The 21,714-nt window shown below is 43.4% G+C and overlaps 1 protein-coding gene across 1 annotated transcript in view; it reads left to right on the top strand.

Moving 5' to 3' along the window:
- Positions 1–21,714, top strand: part of LOC311142057 (cell adhesion molecule 1-like) — a gene marked incomplete at both ends in the record, with an annotated part of 471,507 nt that overhangs the window by 418,290 nt on the left and 31,503 nt on the right. The window contains one exon of the mRNA XM_084177610.1: positions 20,331–20,363. Coding sequence (XP_084033736.1) covers positions 20,331–20,363 — 33 coding nt within the window. The remainder of the gene's footprint in view (positions 1–20,330; positions 20,364–21,714) is intronic.

Below are 21,714 nucleotides of genomic sequence, written 5' to 3'. Positions count from 1 at the left end.
TCTTCCATTTCCTAATAATTGCTCCCACAGTTGATTTCTTCAAACCAAGCTGCTTACCTATTACAGATTCAGTCTTCCCAGCTTGGTGCAGGTCTACAATTTTGTTTCTGGTGTCCTTTGACAGCTCTTTGGTCTTGGCCATAGTGGAGTTTGGAGTGTGACTGTTTGAGGTTGTGGACAGGTGTCTTTTATACTGATAACAAGTTCAAACAGGTGCCATTAATACAGGTAAGGAGTGGAGGACAGAGGAGCCTCTTAAAGAAGAAGTTACAGGTCTGTGAGAGCCAGAAATCTTGCTTGTTTGTAGGTGACCCAATACTTATTTTCCACCCTAATTTGCAAATAAATTCATAAAAAATCCTACAATGTGATATTCTGTATATTTTTTTCTCAATTTGTCTGTCATAGTTGACGTGTACCTATGATGAAAATTACAGGCCTCTCTCATCTTTTTAAGTGGGAGAACTTGCACAATTGGTGGCTGACTAAAATATGTTTCCCCCCCTTGTATGTCATGCAATAAAATGCAAATTACTTAAAAATCATACAATGTGATTTTCTGGACTTGTGTTTTAGATTCCGGCTCTCACAGTTGAAGTGTACCTATGATAAAAATTACAGACCTCTACATGCTTTGTAAGTAGGAAAACCTGCAAAATCGGCAGTGTATAAAATACTTGTTCTCCCCACTGTATATGCAAAAGCGATATGCGAAAAGTTAACTGTCCCCCTGCGCCATCGCGAGAATGCATTCACGATGAACTCGGCAGTCAGCGGTAAAGTGATATGATAAAGTTCATATCCGTGCTCGGCTAAACTTTTGTTAGCCTTTGGAGCCGGCGTTGTAAATGCTGAGCACTGATGTTACGGTTGTATGGAATCACTCGTTCGATCCTATTTCCTGTTATGGCTATTATACAGAACGCAGGTACAGTGATACATTTAGCTCTGATCTCTCCCCTGCCTTTCTTTCCATGTTGTACCTGATGCAATGAACAGGCAATAGATTTTGTTTTTCCGTTACAACTCCTGCTACCTTAGCTCACCAGTTACTGCAGATTCAATGTTTCTCCTTACTACTGCTTAGGCTTACTTTTATGCCCTCCAAACAAAACAGACTTGAATTGGTTTTTGTCTAGGAGAAACACTGACAAGATACCAATGAGTCCTCTAGTTCTGGGACCACATGTACTGACCGTCTCAGAGTAAGAGTGCTGATCTAGGATTAGTTTAGCTTTTGAGATAAAAATGAATAAGACTACATGGACAGGGGGACCTGATCCTAGATCAGCGATTCTACTCGGAGACGCTTTTTGACAATGAGCCCTGGTATTTGCAGGCTGCCAGTTGATCTATAATTGATGTTGAAACTATCTGTTAAATGAGTAATGGACATGGATGTGGCCTGTCACTATCGCCAACTGTATTTCCTTTCTCAGTCCAATCGTTAATATGAGCATGACAACACGATGATGTCACAAATCATTAGTGAACTCTATTATCAGGTCAATACCACATCTCGGTTGCCATACTATTGTGGGCTAACTATAATCATTTGATTGTATTAGATTTTCAACTTACTGCCACATAAAGCCATTTGCAATGGTTAGTAAATTCACGATTCTCTCGCTTTGTTCATAATGACTCTCATTGTCAGAAACAGTTGCTGAAGGACATTTTTGGCATTGCAATTTCAAATCTCCTGATTGTGCATAAACAAAACAACACTTTACAGCTGGCGTTTGAGCAGAGCAGCCTTGATCTAGAAATCCAATCAAAATCTCTGACAGACCTTTCTCAGCAGAAAGACCGGGAAAACACAGGCATTGTGCTTGATTATGCCATCTGATTGGATTATTTAATTTACCTTTATTTAAGTAGGCAAGTCAATTAAGAACAAATTCTTATTTACAATGACGGCCTACACCGGCCAAACCCGGACGACGCTGGGCCAATTGTGCGCCGCCCTATGGGACTCCCAATCACGGCCGGTTGTGATACAGCCTGGAATCTAACCAGGGGGTCTGTAGTGACGCCTCAAGCACTGAGATGCAGTGCCTTAGACCACTGCGCCACTCGGGAGCCCATTAAGTGATTAAGTGAAAGACCAAAGACCTAATGACGAAGCTGATTAGTTACACCTTCTACTCACACCAAACAAGTGGGTGTGTCTAAGTAGGCTGTTACCTGCTTTGTCAGACTCATGTAATCTAGTATCACAATAAAATAATATAAGAGGTACTTTCTTGTCCATTAACTTATAGAGAACATGAATGTGTCTTTATGCTCACAACCCAACCTTTTTCTTTGGTAGCCTAATTGAAGCACGCCTCTCACTCACCATTCAAGTGCAGGCAACAGGCTATCAGCGCGTCACCCACCACTTTATAATGTGAGCTGGATACAGTATGCATTTTGGAAAACATAAGCCTACTTAATTGTTTGAAACCTGAATTTTTTACTTCATATTGTGATGCTATCTCTTTCATTGTTACCCAACGCTTAGGCTTAGGAAGGCCACCAAAAATTCTGAAATTTCCATCCCCAACTACAACATTTTCCGTCTAGATAGAACTGCCAAAGGGGGTGGAGTTGCAATCTACTGTAGAGATAGCCAGCAGAGCTCTATCATACTATCCAGGTCTGTGCCCAAACAGTTTGAGCTTCTACTTCTAAAAATCCACCTTTCCAGAAATAAGTCTCTCACTGTTGCCGCTTGCTACAGACCCCCCTCAGCCCCCAGCTGTGCCCTGGACACCATATGTGAATTGATTGCCCCCCATATATCTTCAGAGTTCGTACTGCTTGGTGACCTAAATTGGGATATGCTTAACACCCCGGCCATCCTACAATCCAAACTAGATGCCCTCAATCTCACACAAATTATCAACGAACCTACCAGGTACAACCCTAAATCCATAAACATGGGTACCCTCATAGATATCATCCTGACTAACTTACCCTCTAAATACACCTCCGCTGTCTTCAACCAGGATCTCAGCGATCACTGCCTTATTGCCTGCGTCAATAACGGGTCCGCGGTCAAACGACCACCCCTCATCACTGTCAAACGCTCCCTAAAACACTTTAGCGAGCAGGCCTTCCTAATTGACCTGGCCCAGGTATCCTGGATGGATATAAATGTTTTACATTTTTTGTCATTTAGCAGACACTCTTATCCAGAGCGACTTACAGGAGCAATTAGGGTTAAGTGCCTTGCTCAAGGGCACATCGACAGATTTTTCACCTAGTCGGCTCTGGGATTAGAACCAGCGACCTTTCGGTTACTGGCACAACGCTCTTACCCACTAAGCTACCTGCCGCCCTATATAGATCTCATTCCGTCAGTAGAGGATGCCTGGTTGTTCTTTAAAAGTAATTTCCTCTCAATCTTAAATAAACATGCCCCATTCAAAAAATACAGAACTAAGAACAGATATAGCCCCTGGTTCTCCTCAGACTTGACTGCCCTTGACCAGCACAAAAACATCCTGTGGCGTACTGCCTTAGCATCAAATAGCCCCCGCGATATGCAACTTTTCAGGAAAGTTAGGAACCAATATACACAAGCAGTTAGGAAAGCAAAGGCTAACTTTTTCAAACAGAAATGTGCATCCTGTAGCACTAACTCCAAAAAGTTTTGGGACACTGTAAAGTCCATGGAGAATACTAGCACCTCCTCTCAGCTGCCCACTGCACTGAGGCTAGAAAAAACTATCACCGCCGATAAATCTACAATAATCGAGAATTTCAACAAGCATTTTACTACGGCTGGCCATGCTTTCCACCTGAATATCACTACCCCGGCCACCAGCTCTGCACCCTCCGCTGCAACTTGCCCATGCCCCCCCCCCCCCCCCCCCCCGCTTCTCCTTCACAGAAATTCAGACAGCTGATGTTCTGAAAGAGCTGCAAAATCTGGACCCCTACAAATCATCTGGGCTAGACAATCTGGACCCTTTCTTTCTAAAACTAGCCGCCGAAATTGTCGCAACCCCTATTACTAGCCTGTTCAACCTCTCTTTCGTAACGTCTGAGATCCCCAGAGATTGGAAAGCTGCCGCGGTCATCCCCCTCTTCAAAGGGGGTGACACTCTAGATCCAAACTGTTACAGACCTATATCCATCCTGCCCTGCCTTCGAAAGTTTTTGAAGCCAAGTTAACAAACAGATCACCGACCATTTCGAATCCCACCGTACCTTCTCCGCTATGCAATCCGGTTTCCGAGCTGGTCATGGGTGCACCTCAGCCACGCTCAAGGTCCTAAACGATATTATAACCGCGATCGATAATAGACAGTACTGTGCAGCCGTCTTCATCGACCTTGCCAAGGCTTTCGACTCTGTCAACCACCGCATTCTTATTGGCAGACTAAATAGCCTTGGTTTCTCAAATGACTGCCTCGCCTGGTTCACCAACTACTTCTCAGATAGAGTTCAATGTGTCAAATCGGAGGGCCTGTTGTCTGGACCTATGGCAGTCTCTATGGGGGTGCCACAGGGTTCAATTCTTGGGCCGACTCTTTTCTCTGTGTATATCAATGATGTCGCTCTTGCTGCTGGTGACTCTCAGATCCACCTCTACGCAGACGACACCATTTTGTATACATCTGGCCCTTCATTGGACACTGTGTTAACAAACCTCCAAACGAGCTTCAATGCCATACAGCACTCCTTCAGTAGCCTCCAACTGCTCTTAAACACTAGTAAAACTAAATGCATGCTCTTCAATCGAACGCTGCTGGCACCCGCCCACCCGACTAGAATCACTACTCTCGACAGGTCTGACCTAGAGTATGTGGACAACTACAAATACCTAGGTGTCTGGTTAGACTGTAAACTCTCCTTCCAGACTCACATTAAGCATCTCCAATCCAAAGTTAAATCTAGAATCTGCTTCCTATTTCGCAACAAAGCCTCCTTCACTCATGCTGCCAAACATGCCCTCGTAAAACTGACTATCCTACCGATCCTTGACTTCGGCGATGTCATTTACAAAATAGCCTCCAACACTCTACTCAGCAAATTGGATGTAGTCTATCACAGTGCCATCCGTTTTGTCACCAAAGCCCCATATACTACGCACCACTGTGACCTGTACGCTCTTGTTGGCTGGTCCTCACTACATATTCGTCGCCAAACCCACTGGCTCCAGGCCATATATAAATCACTGCTAGGCAAATCCCTGCCTTATCTTAGCTCATTGGTCACCATAGCAACACCCACCCGTAGTATGCGCTCCAGCAGGTATATCTCACTGTTCATCCCCAAAGCCAACACCTCCTTTGGCCGCCATTCCTTCCAGTTCTCTGCTGCCAATGACTGGAACGAATTGCAAATCTCTGAAGCTGGAGACTCTTATCTCCCTCACTAACTTTAAGCATCAGTTGTCAGAGCAGCTTACCGATCATTGCACCTGTACACAGCCCATCTAAAATTAGCCCACCCAACTACCTCATCCCCATATTGTTATTTATTTTGCTCATTTGCACCCCAGTATCTCTATTTGCACATCATCTCTTGCACATCTATTACTAATTGTAATTATTTTGCACTATAGCCTATTTATTGCCTTACCTCCATAACTTGCTACATTTGCACACACTGTATATATATTTTCTGTTGTATTTTTGACTTTATGTTTTGTTTTACCCCATATGTAACTCTGTGTTGTTGTTTTTATCGCACTGCTTTGCTTTATCTTGGCCAGGTCGCAGTTGTAAACGAGAACTTGTTCTCAACTGGCTTACCTGGTTAAATAAAGGTGAAATAAAAATTTTTTTAAATGTCTTACCTTGCTTCAAAGTAGCATATAGGCAAATCCGACCATGGAAACGTGGAGGCAATTATTTTATAAAGACTTCATAAGCGGCACGTGAATTTCAAGTTTGGGGAAGCTTACAATTTATCCAACCAGTTCTACCGATCAAAATATCAAATCAAATCAAATGTATTGGTCACATACACATGGTTAGCAGATGTTATTGCGAGTGTAGCGAAATGTTTGTGCTTCTGGTTCCAACAGTGCAGCAATATCTAGCAAGTAATATCAAAAAAATCAACAAAAAATACCTAATACACATAAAATCTAAGTAAAACAATGGAATAAGAATATATAAATATATGGATGAGCAATGTCATTGTCAGAGTGGCATAGGCTAAGATGCAATAGATAGTATAGAATACAGTATATACATATGAGATGGGTAATGCAAGATATGTAAACATTATTAAGATAGTATTGAATACAGTATATACATATGAGATGGGTAATGCAAGATATGTAAACTTTATTAAAGTGGCATTATTAAAGTGACTAGTGTTCCATTTATTAAAGTGGCCAGTGATTTTAAAGTCTGTATGTAGGCAGCAGCCTCTCTGTGCTATTGATGGCTATTTAACAGTCTGATGGCCTTGAGATAGAAGCTGTTTTTCAGTCTCTCGGTCCCAGCTTTGATGCACCTGTACTGACCTCGCCTTCTGGATGATAGCGGGGTGAACAGGCAGTGGCTCGGGTGGTTGTTGTCCTTGATGATCTTTTTGGCCTTCCTGTGACATCAGGTGCTGTAGGTGTCCTGGATGGCAGGTAGTTTGCCCCCGGTGATGCGTTGTGCAGACCGCACCACCCTCTGGAGAGCCCTGAGGTTGTGGGCGGTGCAGTTGCCGTACCAGGCGGTGATACAGCCCGACAGGATGCTCTCAATTGTGCATCTGTAAAAGTTTGTGAGGGTTTTAGATGCTAAGACGAATTTCTTCAGCCTCCTGAGGTTGCATTGTTGCGTCTTCTTCACCACACTGTCTGTGTGGGTGGACCATTTCAGTTTGTCAGTGATGTGTACGCCAAGGAACTTGAAGCTTTCCACCTTCTCCACTGCTGTCCTGTCGATGTGGATAGGGGGGTACTCCCTCTGCTGTTTTCTGAAGTCCACGATTATTTTCCTGACACCACACTCTGAGAGCCTTCACCTCCTCCCTGTAGGCTGTCTCGTCGTTGTTGGTAAACAAGCCTACTACTGTTGTGTCGTCTGCAAACTTGATGATTGAGTTGGAGGCGTGCATGGCTACGCAGTCATGGGTACAGGAGGGGGCTGAGCACACACCCTTGTGGGGCCCCTGTGTTGAAGATCAGCGAAGTGGAGATGTTGTATCCTACCTTTACCACCTGGGGCGGCCCGTCAGGAAGTCCATGACCCAATTGCACAGGGCTGGGTTGAGACGCAGGGCCTCAAGCTTAATGATGAGCTTGGAGGGTACTATGGTGTTGAATGGGCGGCAGGTAGGGCGGCAGGTAGCTTAGGTAGGGCGGCAGGTAGCTTAGTGGGTAAGAGCGTTGTGCCAGTAACCGAAAGGTCGCTGGTTCTAATCCCCGAGCCGACTAGGTGAAAAATCTGTCGATGTGCCCTTAAGCAAGGCACTTAACCCTAATTGCTCCTGTAAGTCGCTCTGGATAAGAGCGTCTGCTAAATGACTAAAATGTAAATGTAAATGAATGCTGAGCTATAGTCAATGAACAGCATTCTTACATAGGTATTCCTCTTGTCCAGATGGGATCTGCGTGCCAGTTATGATTTTCATATGCAAATTTTCATGGAACAGTTTCATTTAAATAATAACGTTTTCGTTTCTCAAAATCAACAAAGTCACATGGTTAATCATACAAATCTGAATTAAAATGGTAAACATTTCAGTTAAAATTAAATTCATGCGAGGGCACCAGCCTCTGCCATATGGACACATTGATGCACCGTGATCCATTGGCGGCTAAAGAAATGAGCACATGTATCTTAAGTTAATTAATGTAATGTATCTTGAGTATAATTTAAAATGTAGAGACAAAAAGAAGGGGAGGGGTGTGTGGCAAAGATATAGGACAGGTCTCTCCAGAATGGCTCAGCTGTCTCCTGACAATTCTTGAGCATGCATTGTTTCATTGTGTGAATTGTTTGCCCTTTGATTGTTTATTTTTGATACATTCCCCATTACATATGTCACCAGTAGTAAACATATATAATGGGTAATTGATAAAAAAGAGTAGTTCAAGACATATAGAAAGGGAGGCAGACAGGCTGAGTAGAGAGATGAATGCAATTGAAAGAACCTGAATTTATCATATTTTCTACGGTTTTTATTTGTCTGCTTTATATATAGAGTTTTCCTGCGAATGGCATTTTGGCAAGTATTTGAATTACCATAATCTAAATGTGATTTCTGTCATTCTGAGCACCGTGGATGGACGCCCTAATGGATTATGCTCCCAAAAAATGTTTATTAAATGGCCGGTGAATTAAAATCTTCCTGGTCCCGTTGTCCGGCGCCACATTTTGCTAACGGAAACCCTGACACACACATACCCCAATGAGCTGGAAGCAATGGGTCAGCCGCAGTGCAGCGTTCCTGCACGATTATAGACGTTAATGCACTAAACACTTTACTTGGGCTCCCGAATGGCGCAGTGGTCTAAGGCACTGCATCTCAGTGCTTGAGGCGTCACTACAGACCCCCTGGTTCGATTCCAGGCTGTATCACAACCGGCCGTGATTGGGAGTCCCATAGGGCGGCACACAATTGGCCCAGCGTCGTCCGGGTTTGGCCGGTGTAGGCCGTCATTATAAATAAGAATTTGTTCTTCATTTCATTTTTTTTCAGTCATTTTAGCAGACGCTCTTATCCAGAGCGACTTACAGGAGCAATCAGGGTTAAGTGCCTTGCTCAAGGGCACATCGACAGATTTTTTCACCTAGTCGACTCGGGGATTAGAACCAGTGACCTTTCGGTTACTGGCACAACGCTCTTAACCACTAAGCTACCTGCCGCCCCTTCTTAACTGACTTGCCTAGTTAAATAAAGGTAAAATAAAAATAAAAATGCAGGAACGCAGTGACATCATCAAAAGCAAACATACTGCACTGTAAATAATGATAATGTCATATTGTTCCTATGTTGTTGCACTTAATAAAGTGGACCTCAACATGGCAGACTCGTCATTATTAGAAGGATAAACCCATTTACGGGTTTCTTTCCCAGGCCCTCTTTTTGCTTTTAACTCTCGAGGGTCTTCCATTATTCCTGTGTATTTAGATGTGAGAGAAAAGTCTCTTATGGCCATAATGCGCTCTGCCGGCTGATTACATTTCTCCACCAGCGCAGATGCATATAGATCAGAGGCAGTAGCGGCAAGCAAATCTATCAGAGCCCCCGCGGGGTAGACGCCACTTAGAAATGTAATACATTTTTGATAAACTGGCTATAAGGAGACTGGAATGGGGGTATACTGTACTTTTATAAAAATCTATTAAAGCCCCAACGCAAGACTTAGGTGCTCAGCGGCTTCAGGAGGTGACATTTAGAGATGACTAAATTGCCATTTACACAGCAAATAAATGGCTATATGGAAGAACCTTGCTCACTACCATCCGCACGAGGGACAGATTTCATTAATATATTTTTTTGCCCTCTAAACACAGCTCTGAAATGTATGTTTATTGATATTTTGTCATTGTTTTTTTGTTTGTTTTTTTAACAAAGCTTTTACACATTTGATTAAAGGCCAATGCTAGCTCTCGTTATCTCTGTACGTCTCCATTTTTACCCTCTCCAATCTACTTTATCCCTCCCTTTATCTCGCTCTCTTTTTTTCCGAAGCATTCTTTTTAGTCCTATTCCCAAAGTATTCCCAAAGCATTCTTCCTACCAAATCTTTCTTTCAGCTTCCTTTATTCTTTCCCTCCCTCTTTGTATTGTTTCCCTCCATTTCTTCTGTTCCCTTATTCGTTCCCTCCATCTCCTTCTCTATCTTTATGTCAGTCAGAAAGGCAAAGAAAGAGCTTTTCCTCTTGACACGCAGCGTTTTGTGCTGGCCCTGTCCTAAGGGCAGGCCGTTGTCCTTTTGGTAGTCAGGGGCAACAGTAGTTATTGTCATCTCTAATGTCATCTCTAATGCGGACCCACTCCTGTTTGGTGAAGTCCACAGATACCATGTCATCTCTCTCTCTCTGGCTCCCTCTCTCTCTCCTACTCTCCCCTCTCTTTCTCCATCCCTTGATCTCCTTCCCTCCATCTCTCTACCTTCCACCTTCCCTCCCCTTACTCCCTCGCTTCCTTTCTCTCTCAGCTTAAATACAGTATATGACTAATGATGTACCAAAACGAGACGTCAGAGAATTACACTCAGCCCAACCCAGCAACGTAAATATACACTCGTAAAGCAGCGTTTGGGTGACAGAAAAAGCCATTAATAAAATGTACCCCCGCTAATAAAACTAAAGTGAATTAGGAGACCGAGCCGCCACCGCCTGTTAATTGATGAAAAGCTATAAACGGAGACGGCAACCAATTCATTTCACCCCCCTCCAAACACGAAATCATAAAAACTACAACAACAAAAAACGCTTTCGTCAGAGCTTAAATTGCATAAACACCATCTGGTAAACTGATTTTGTGATTGAACAAATGAATTGCCCTTGCCTGCACAAGCACTTGCAAGATAGAGTTGTCCATTTCTCTTGATTCTTTCCAGCAGCATAAAGCAGGGACAGAGAGGGATGGCTCGCCGGCAGAGGATGGGCTAATTCACTAAAGGTCAATTGCATTACCATGGGGGAAAACAACAACTGCAGTTGTGTGATACACCGCTCAGAGAGAGCATCCCGCTGAATTTATTAGGCTTAGCATCATGCAAACACTGAAATGCACCCAATACGTCTTCTTTATTTAGAGGTATATTGTTATTGGAGGCCATGATTGCGCTCCATGATGGCTCCAAGGAGATGGGACTCACAAAGCAGGCTGGGGAAGGTAATCAGCTAGCTAGGCCTGAATCACCTACGTCCTACGACAATGAAGCTTGGTGTGTGTGTGTGTGTGCGTGTGCGTGTGTGTGTGTTTGTGTGTGTGTGTGTGTATGTGCGCGCGCATCAACAGAAGCATTGGTTCTTGCATTTTTGTTGTTGTGTTTACACCTTGACCTGAAAGGACATTCTCTGTGATAATAGAGCACAGCAATATAATTGATGTCAAGTTAATTTACATACAAAATGTCGGGACGTTGATGATAAATATAATCTGTGGCCAAGGCAATGTCATTCTGTAGTGATTGCTGTAACCTCCCAATAACAGAATACACTATACAGTGCCTTCGGAAAGTATTCAGACCCCTTGACCTTTTCCACAAAAAAATACTTTACAGCCTTATTCTAAAATATATTACACATTTTTTTATTCTCAGCAATCTACAGACAATACCATAATGACCAAGCGAAAACAGGTTTTAAGAAATCTTTGCACATTTATAACAAATAAAAAACAGAAATACCTTATTTACATAAGTATTCAGACCCTTTACTATGAGACTGTTTCCATTGAACATCCTTGAGATGTTTCTACAACTTGATTGGAGTCCACCTGTGGTAAATTCAATTGATTGGACATAATTTGGAAAGGCACACACCTGTCTATATAAGGTCCCACAGTTGACAGTGCATGTCAGAGCAAAAATCAAGCCATGAGGTCGAAGGAATTGTCCGTAGAGCTCCGAGACAGGATCGTGTCGAGGCACAGATCTGGGGAAGGATACCAAAAAATTTCTGCAGCATTGAAGATCCCCAAGAACACAGTGGCCTCCATCATTCTTAAATGGAAGAAGTTTGGAACCACCAACTGAGCAATCGGGGGAGAAGGGCCTTGGTCAGGGAGGTGACCAAGAACCCGATGGTCACTCTGACAGAGCTCTAGAGTTCCTCTGTGGAGATGGGAGAACCTTCCAGAAGGACAACCATCTCTGCAGCACTCCACCAATCAGGTCTTTATGGTAGAGTGGCCAGACAGAAGCCCCTCCTCAGTAAAAGGCACATTACAGCCTGCTAGGAGTTTGCCAAAAGGCACCTAAAGACTCTCAGACCATGAGAAACAAGATTCTCTGGTCTGATGAAACCAAGATTGAACTCTTTGGCCTGAATGCCAAGCATCACGTCTGGAGGAAACCTGGCACCATCCCTACGGTGAAGCATGGTGGTGGCAGCATCATGTTGTGGGGATGTTTTTCAGCGGCAGGGACTGGGAGAGTCAGGATCGAGGAAAAATATTAACGGAGCAAAGTACAGAGAGATTCTTGATGAAAAGCTGCTCCAGAGCGCTCAGGACCTCAGACTGGGGCGAAGGTTCACCTTCCAACAGGACAGCGACCCAAAGCACACAGCCAAGACAACGCAGGAGTGGCTTCGGGACAAGTCTCTGAATGTCCTTGAGTGGCCCAGCCAAAGCCCGGACTTGAACCCGATCGAACATCTCTGGAGAGACCTGAAAATAGCTGTGCAGCAACGCTCCCCATCTAACCTGACAGAACTTGAGAGGATCTGCAGAGAAGAATGGGAGAAACTCCCCAAATAAGGTGTGCCAAGCTTGTAGCGTCATACCGAAGAACACTCTGATGTAATCGCTGCCAAAGGTGCTTCAACAAAGTACTGAGGAAAGGGTCTGAATACTTATGTAAATGTGTTATTTCAGGGTTAAAAAAATATATAAATTATCAACAATTTCTAAAAACCTGTTTTTGCTTTGTTATTATGGGGTGTTGTGTGTAGATTGATGAGGAAAAAATACAATTTAATCAATTTTAGAATAAGGCTGTAACGTAATAAAATGTGGAAAAAGTAATGGGGTCTGAATACTTTCTGAAGGCCCTGTATATAGAATAGTATGTGGACACCCCTTCAAATTAGTGGATTCGGCTATTTCAGCTGCACCCGTTGCTGACAGGTGTATAAAATCGAGCACACAGCCATGCAATCTCCATAGACAAACATTGGCACTAGAATGGCCTTACTGAAGAGCTCAGTGACTTTCAACGTGGCACCGTCATAGGATGCCACCTTTCCAACAAGTCAGTTCATAAAATGTCTGCCCTGCTAGAGCTGCCCCGGTCAACTGTAAGTGCTGTTATTGTGAAATGAAAACTTCTAGGAGCAAAAACGGCTCAGCAATCTCACAGAACGGGACCGCCGAGTGCTGAAGCGTGTAGCCGGTAAAAATCGTCTGTCCTCGGTTGCAACACTCACTACTGAGTTCCAAACTGCATCTGGAAGAAACGTCAGCACAAGAACCGTTCGTCGGGAGCTTCATGAAATGAGTTTCCATGGCTGAGCAGCCGCACACAAGCCTAAAATCATCATGCGCAATACCAAGCTTCGGCTGGAGTGGCGTAAAGCTCGCCGCCATTGGACTATGGAGCAGTGGAAACGCGTTCTCTGGAGTGATGAATCACGCTTCACCGTCTGGCAGTTCGACGGACGAATCTGGGTTTGGCGGATGCCAGGAGAATGCTTCCTGCCCGAATACATAGTGCCAACTGTAAAGTTTGGTGGAGCAGGAATAATGTCTGGGGCTGTTTTTCATGGTTCGGGCTAGGCCCCTTAGTTCCAGTGAAGGGAAATCTTAACGCTACAGCATATAATGACATTCTAGACGATTCTGTGCTTCCAACTTTGTGGCAACAGTTTGTTTGTTGTTTGTTGTTTGTCCTGTTTCAGCATGACAATGCCCCCGTGCACAAGCGAGATCCATACAGAAATGGTTTGTCGAGATCGGTGTGGAAGAACTTGACTGGCCTGCACAGAGCCCTGACCTCAACCCCATCGAACACCTTTGGGATGAATTGGATCGCCGACTGGGAGCCAGGCCTAATCGCCCAACATCAGTGCCCGACCTCACTAATGCTCTTGTGGCTGTATGGAAGCAATTCCCTGCAGCAATGTTCCAACATCTAGTGGAAAGCCTTCCCAGAAGAGTGGAGGCTGTTATAGCAGCAAAGGGGGTCCAACTCCATATTAATGCCCATGATTTTGGAATGAGATGTTCGACAAGCAGGTGTTCACATACTGTTGGTAATGTAGTGTATATCCAGAGGGTCATATCATAGTATCTTTCCTCAGATAATGTACTCCACTAAGAGATAGTATTTTGACCAGTGATGTAGTGTTAAAAAATAGGTGGGTAAACGCTGTAATGTAATGTTTTCAATAATTGTTTTCGCAAAAGGTGGGTAAACACTTTGCTATTTTATTTTTTGCCTAATGTACTCTCTTAAATTTCTGACTTGATTTGCCCTAATGAAAAATGTATCAACCCCTACAAAAATGTCCATTAATTGTAATCCACATAATAATTCACGTTTCCTGTTGTTGCAGGATTATTTTCCTGCTGTAAGAAACTGGTCAAATTCAAATAGCAGATATGTATGTGCGTTTACCCTCCACTACACCACTGATTTAGACTCTTATCAAAACCCATATCAAGCCTAAAGCCTCCTGGACTAAAAAGCATGATATAACTGTGGGCATTTTACTTATACAGTACAGACACTAGTTCCAGTGGGGATTCTCTCCTATGTACTGTCAACCAGAACAGGCTTTGCAGTGGTATTATCAGTAGCCCATTGTCACGTCTGCTGGTGTTAGCTGCTGATGTCAGCAAGGACGCTAGTGCCTCAGGTGACCTGCGACACAAGGCGAGAGAGAGAAAGGGAGAAGGGGGAGGAGGGCCAAACCGTGGGCTGGCGATAGCTCATCAGTAGACATATTGACCGGCCGGTGCAGCAGCCACAGCCAAGTAATGGGGTTAGCAGACATCCAGGGGCCACCAATGATTGAGGGTTGCAGAGACAGATGCTTTATTGTATTGCTTGATTTGAATGAGCAGCGATATATTACTGCCGTATAGCGGGCTAGTGTAGCACTAACTAACCAGGACACATCCCTAGCGGAGCCCTTTGAGCAGCCCCTCCAGCTGTTATAGGAGGACTGCTTAGAGCCTGTCTCTCCTGAAAAGATTTTACTAGACCTCAAACAGAGGCTGTGATGTCGTATTACATTTGAAAATGTAGAACGATTTGAAAGTGCAGACGTTTGATTCTCTTCTCTTCATGCCTACTTGTTTCAGGACACTGTCCTTGAACCGCTCCGTCTTTCTCCTCCCTCCTTCCTGAGGACACGCAGTCTGCTCCTCTTTGATAACTCCTTCTACTTTCACCAGAGGTGATCTGGCCTACAATCAGCCCGATAAAGGAAGCGCTAGGAGCTGTCCGTGTAGGAGTAGCAGCTGCAAAGCGTAGTATAAAGCGGGCAGCCCCTTTTTACAAGTTCAGAATTCATTTTAAAGACTAGCCGAGGTGGTGAAACAGTGGCCGTGGCCAAAATCTGGCTTGCCTACTACTTACTTAAACTGCATACTGTCTACTAATCGTACTACATACTATTTATAACATACTATTTAGTAAAAACGAATGCATTAAACAACAAATATCATCCTACTGAGAATGCGTAATCTAACACGCAATTACGTTGATTCCCGTAATTCGTTCATTTTGGTGCAGCTCGTCCCCTCAGCTGATTATCAGCTGTAGTCAAACACACGTGTGTCTCAAAAGACGATTCTTATCCTCAATAGTGTGCAGCGAATTCTATTAGATGAAAAGCCGAAATGTAAAGCATACTAATTTTTCTAGATTTCAAAAAATATAATTTTTTGCATACCCAAAATGCCTACAATTTAGAACGGGTATTCGGACACGGCCAGTGGCTTCACTGAGAAGCTCCTCAAGTGATTATGCTAAAGAGCTGTCATCCTATCTGGAGGCCTGTGGCATTACTTAACACAGGCTACAATGTGTTTCTTCTGGAGGACCATAGGAAAAGTCTCTGGTAGGGACTTGATCTGGGCTTGCCATCTGAGATCTCTCCCCGTTCTGTGGTCCTTTGGTAATACATTTGAGGGAGGCGAAGCGTTAACTCTCGTGTCCCTGGCGGTTTGATATGTAGAAGTGTAGAGAAGCCTGCTCTCCTTGGCACAGAGCAATGATGCAACATGAGAGGTAGTGAGAAGAGTGGTATGGAAAGCGAGAACACCTCCCTCCACTCACTCTCTCATGTCTACAGTAGATAAGAAAGGGAAACAGAGTCAACATGGGAAGTCTGTTTACATATACCTCTGGAAATGCATCCAGCCCCAACTTAACCGTGACTGAGATGGTGTCAAACCTGTCAGAATTAGATATGTTTGATACGTATGTTGTTGTTATGTTGCCGATGTTGACACATTGACCTTGCATTATGCAAGGTGTTCACATGATTTACGATGCGCTAGCTAGTATCTGTGTTCGTTGACAGGTTTCTCAACAACAAATCTAGCATTGGATGGGTACAGGCCTGCTTGGATAAACAGTGAGAAACCATGTTACCTGGCAGGCTGCTTTGATTAGCAAGATGATATCTCCCTGCATTTCTAAAAGCAGCCGAGTCCTCCATGTTTCATCTCAGGAAGGCACAGGCTGTGTCCCAAATGGCCCCCTTTTTGCTATATAATGCACTACTACAGTGCCTTCAGAAATGTACAATTGATTAAATTGAGATTTTGTGCCACTGATCTACACACAATAGCCCACTATGTCAAAGTGGATTTTTTTGTGAGAAGTTTTTACAAATAAGAAATTAAAAGCTGAAATGTCTTTACTCAATAAGTATTCAACCCCTTCATTATGGCAAGCCTAAATAAGTTCAGGAGTAAACATTTGGTTAACAAGTCACATAATACATTGCATGGACTCTGTGTACAATAATAGTGGTTAACATAATATTTTTTTTGCATTACCCGATCTCTGTACCCCACTCATGCAATTATCTGTAAACTACCTCAGTTGAGTAGTGAATTTCAAGCACAGTCAACCACAAAGACCAGGGAGGTTTTCCAATGCCTCGCAAAGAAGGGCACCTATTTGTAGATGGGTAAAAATGTAAAAAAGCAGACACTGAATATCCCTTTGAGCATGGTGAAGTTGTTAATGAATTACCCACTACAAAGATACAGGCGTCCATCCTAACTCAGTTGCCGGAGAGGAAGGAAACCGCTCAGGGATTTCACGATTTTAAAACAGTTACAGAGTTGAATGGTTGTGATAGTAGAAAATTGAGGCTGGATCAACAACATTGTAGTTACTCCACAATACTAACCTAAATGACAGAGTGAAAAGAAGTTAGTCTGTACAGAATAAAAATATCCCAAAACATGCATCCTGTTTGCAAGAAGGCACTAAAGTAATACTGCAAAAAAATTGGCAAATAAATGAACTTTTTGTCCTGAATACAAAGCATTATGTTTAGGGCAAATCCAACACAACACATCACTGTGTACCACTCTTCATATTTTCAAGCATGGTGGTGGCTGATTCACGTTATGGATATGCTCGTCATCGGCAAGGACTAGGGAGTTTTTTTTGTTGATAAAAATAAACGGAATAGAGCTAAGCACAGGCAAAATCCTAGAGGAAAACCTGTTTCAGTCTGCTTTCCAACAGACACTGGGAAACAAATTCTAAAAATCAAGGCCAAATATACACTGGAGTTGCTTACCAAGACGACATTGAATGTTCCTGAGTGGCCTAATTACAGTTTTGACTTAAATTGGCTTGAAAATCTGTGGCAAGACTTGGAAATGGCTGTCAAGCCATTATCAACAACCAACTTGACAGAGCTTAATATTATTCTTATTTTTTTTTTAAAGGGAAAATATTGTACAATCCAGGTGTGCAAAGCTCTTACCCAAAAAGACTCACAGCTGTAATCGCTGCCAAAGGTGATTTTAACATGTATTGACTCAGGGGGTTGAATACTTATCTAACCAAGATACACTACATGGCTAAAAGTATGTGGACACCTGCTCATTGAACATCTTATTCCAAAATCATGGGCATTAATATGGAGTTGTTCCCCCCTTTGCTGCTATAACAGCCTCCACTCTTCTGGGAAGGCTTTCCACTAGATGTTGGAACATTGCTGCGGGGACTTGCTTCCATTCAGCCACAAGAGCATTAGTGTGGTCAGGCACTGATGTTGGGCGTTGAGCCTGGCTTGCAGTTGATGTTCCAATTCATCCCAAAGGTGTTCGATGGGGTTGAGGTCAGGGCTCTGTGCAGGCCAGTCAAGTTCTTCCACACCTATCTCGACAAACCATTTCTGTATGGACCTTGCTTTGTGCACAGGGGCATTGTCATGCTGAAACAGGAAAGGGCCTTCCCCAAACTGTTGCCACAAAGTTGGAATCACAGAATCGTCTAGAATGTAATTGTATGCTGTAGCGTAAATATTTCCCTTCACTGGAACTAAGGGGCCTGAACCATGAAAAACAGCCCCAGACCATTATTCCTCCTCCACCAAACTTTACAGTTGGCACTATGCATTCGGACAGGGAGCGTTCTCCTGGCATTCGCCAAACCCAGATTCATCCGTCGGACTGCCAGATGGTGAAGCTTGAAACGACACTCCAGAGTCCAATGAAGGCGAGCTTTACACCACTCCAGCCGATGCTTGGTATTGCGCATGGTGATCTTAGGTTTGTGTGCGGCTGCTCGATCATGGAAACCCATTTCATGAAGCTCCAGACGAACAGTTCTTGTGCTGACGTTGTTTCCAGAGGCAGTTTGGAACTAGGTAGTGAGTGTTGCAACCGAGGACAGAGCGTTCTGTGAGCTTGTGTGGCCTACCACTTAGCGGCTGAGCAGTTGTTGCTCCTAGATATTTCCACTTCACAATAAGAGCACTTACAGTTGACCGGGGGCAGCTCTAGCAGGGCAGAAATTTGACGAACTGACTTGTTGGAAAGGTGGCATCCTGTATTGGGTGCCACATTGAAAGTCACTGAGCTCTTCAGTATGGGCCATTCTACTGCCAGTGTTTGTCTATGGAGATTGCATGGCTGTGTGCTCAATTGTATACACCTGGCAGCAACGGGTGTGGCTGAAATAGCCAGATCCACTAATTTGAATGGGGTGTCCACATACTTTTGGCCATGTAGTAGATATTCGTGTTTTATTTTTCATTTATTTTTCATTAATAAATACAAATCTTCCACTTTGACAGAATATTGTGTAGATAAAAAAAGACTATTAAATCCAGTTTAATCCCAATTTGTAACACAACAAAAAATTGGGGAAAAGTCAAGGGGTGTGAATACTTTCTGAAGGCACTATGTATAGTTCCATTTGGGACTCGGCCACAGTCAGTCCCCCTGCTCCCATCTCCCCCTACTCCGACACGGTGGAGCGCAGTCAACATGTATCTCCTTCGTTTCCTAAGATTTTGGATAAACACAGAGGAACCTGGTAAAACTGTACCCAAAATCATCAAAAGACCACAATCGGATTACAACTCGATTTTGGTTTAATCTCCCTGGAGAGGGATCAGAATATGGAGTTACACCACTCTCTTGCAGCGATTGACATTGCATAACAAGCTTTACAGTTTCCTGCATCTCGAGGTCTGATGAAGGAAAAGCCTGGTAAAGGGAAAACAACCTTTGCTTGTGTCCCCACAATGGTGCTGCATGGGGACGATGACAAAGATCTTCCATGCATTAGACTGATTTGCGATAGTACATTGTGAATTTACATGTGTACAGGCAACGGCAAAACTAATGGGCTTGTTTATATTGATCCATCATGTATATTTATAGTTGAAGGGAGAAAGTATAAATTAAATAAACTGCAAATTCCGACGTATTGGCTGCAGAGATAGAACAGTGCTTGTTTTATCACCTAATGTCCTCTGCAAACCACGTCTTTCATTGGAAAACTCTTGCTGTCATTTGATCATGAAAATATAATATTTCTCACTGAAATATAAAAACGGATAAAGGTTTTCATATGCAGTGCTTTAGACTGCGAAACAATGGATATTTTCTCTCCAAAATAACCAAAAAAATTATATGTCATAACTCAATGGTCCTATGGGTAATATGCATGCCCTGTAACGTTGCAGTTTGTCACATCAAGGTTAGTATGATTGCATTTGACAAAGGTTGTTTCAGCTGTTGTAATTTATTGAGATTCCCCAAGTCATGTCATATTGATCGAAATATGCACAGCCATACCGAAATATGCCCTTTGAAAATGAGCTGTGAAATGTTTTCCCCAGCTCCCCACAATCACATATGTCCACATTGGCCTCCATCATAATGCAGGAGTGTGTGTGTGCAGTTGTATTTTATTGATGAGCTGTCTGTGTACCACGCGAACGCTTTGGCACTCCCACACAGTTTGACGTCCGATGTGTTTGTGTTGTGCTTTATCTTAGCGCTACCTTGGTTCTCTTTGATTTCCCTCAAGCCTTGTGTCTTAGTCTTTGTCATGTACTGGTCTCTGAATGCTTGCTTATGGGTTCCATTTGTTTTCTCCCTCCCGCCCCCATTTCTCTTTTTTTTGCATGCCACGTGCCACCTGTTCCCTTCCTCCCTCCATCACCACCACTGCTCCTCCGCTCCGCTCCTCTCCTTCGCCCTCGTGTGCTCAGACACTACGCCCAGCGCTGAACCCGCAGCTCACGGTTGGTATCTCTTCCCTCCTTCTCTTTTTCTTCTGCCCACCACAGCATGCCCCACCGCAGCATGGCACCTGATTACCAGCGCTGTTTTAATGTCTCGCTCTCCTTTGATTACTCTACTGTACTGTCTGCCACTACATGAAACAATGACTTGCTATGGTTTAATTTGTTACTGTGTCCGTCTGTCTCTGCTTGTTTGTCTATATGTGCGTCTTTCTGTCTGTTTGTACATCTATTGCTCAATCCCAAACATCACCTAGCCCCTACACACAATATGGTATTAGCTCCATCTTGCCCTTTAATAGGCTAGGTGGAATTTTGAGAGCGTTGCTGATACATATTATGTAGGCCCAATTCCCCTATAAAAGAGGAGTTAGGGGTCAATTTGGGGTTGGGCATTTGTATGACTAGCCTGCTGGTCCGTTTTGCCAGTTTGTGCTTTTAGCTAACTCCTCTCTGTGTTCGTAGCTTGTTTTGCCAAACATATATGCCATGACAACGAGAGAAGAGTTGGCTACAGCACATACAGAATGGGACCAGGCTATTGTATGACTATCCATCATTTTTTCTGTCTCTGTCTTCCTGTCCTTCTGTCTGTCTTTCTACCCGTCAGTGTTAGAAACCCTCGCTGGTTCACCTTAACTCCAAAAACACGCCATTTGGGTTTCTTTAATCAAAATGCCCACACGTAATTGAACACCAGCTCTCCATGACAACGCATGAGGGTGCATAGTTCCTTGTTGACATTTGCCTCCAGTGTTCTCATTTTGCACCCAAAAGTAATAAATAATAACCTGCTTCAAATAATTTTTTCATGAATTTAAATTATGTCTAAATGGCTGGTTTCTTAAGGTGATAGATCACAAACCTTTAGCTACCACTCGGGTACTCAGACAGCGTAGTTCAGTTTGCCAGAGAATTACCACTTGGTTTCTATCCACATAAGGCACAAACAGCAGACTATTCGCAGAGCTCAGAAGGCAAGACAATTTTGTATGCAGCTGAAAAAACACTTAACACTGACTGGTGCTTTTTGGAAGAAAACTATTTGATATACCCTTATAACCCTCAGAGCGCATATGAATTATACATAGGGATGTACAACCTCAAGTTCATGTATTTTTAGGCACCTGGGTTGATACATCTCTCCTGTGATTATGTAGGCTAATATCTACGTAGGCTAATATGTTAATTAAACCCTTGGCCTTCATCACATTCTATCAGCTAATCCCCATTGGCTCAGAACCCTCAACTCAGCACACAAGCTGCTTCTGCAGAGTTCTGACAAACTAACCAATATTAACGGACCGTCAATGCTAATACTATGGGGTTGTTCCATTTGATTTCGATCACT

This window comes from Coregonus lavaretus (assembly GCF_964263955.1).
Source record: "Coregonus lavaretus genome assembly, chromosome: 15".
Lineage (NCBI taxonomy): Eukaryota > Metazoa > Chordata > Actinopteri > Salmoniformes > Salmonidae > Coregonus > Coregonus lavaretus.
This window is presented reverse-complemented; position numbering and strand designations above follow the sequence as displayed.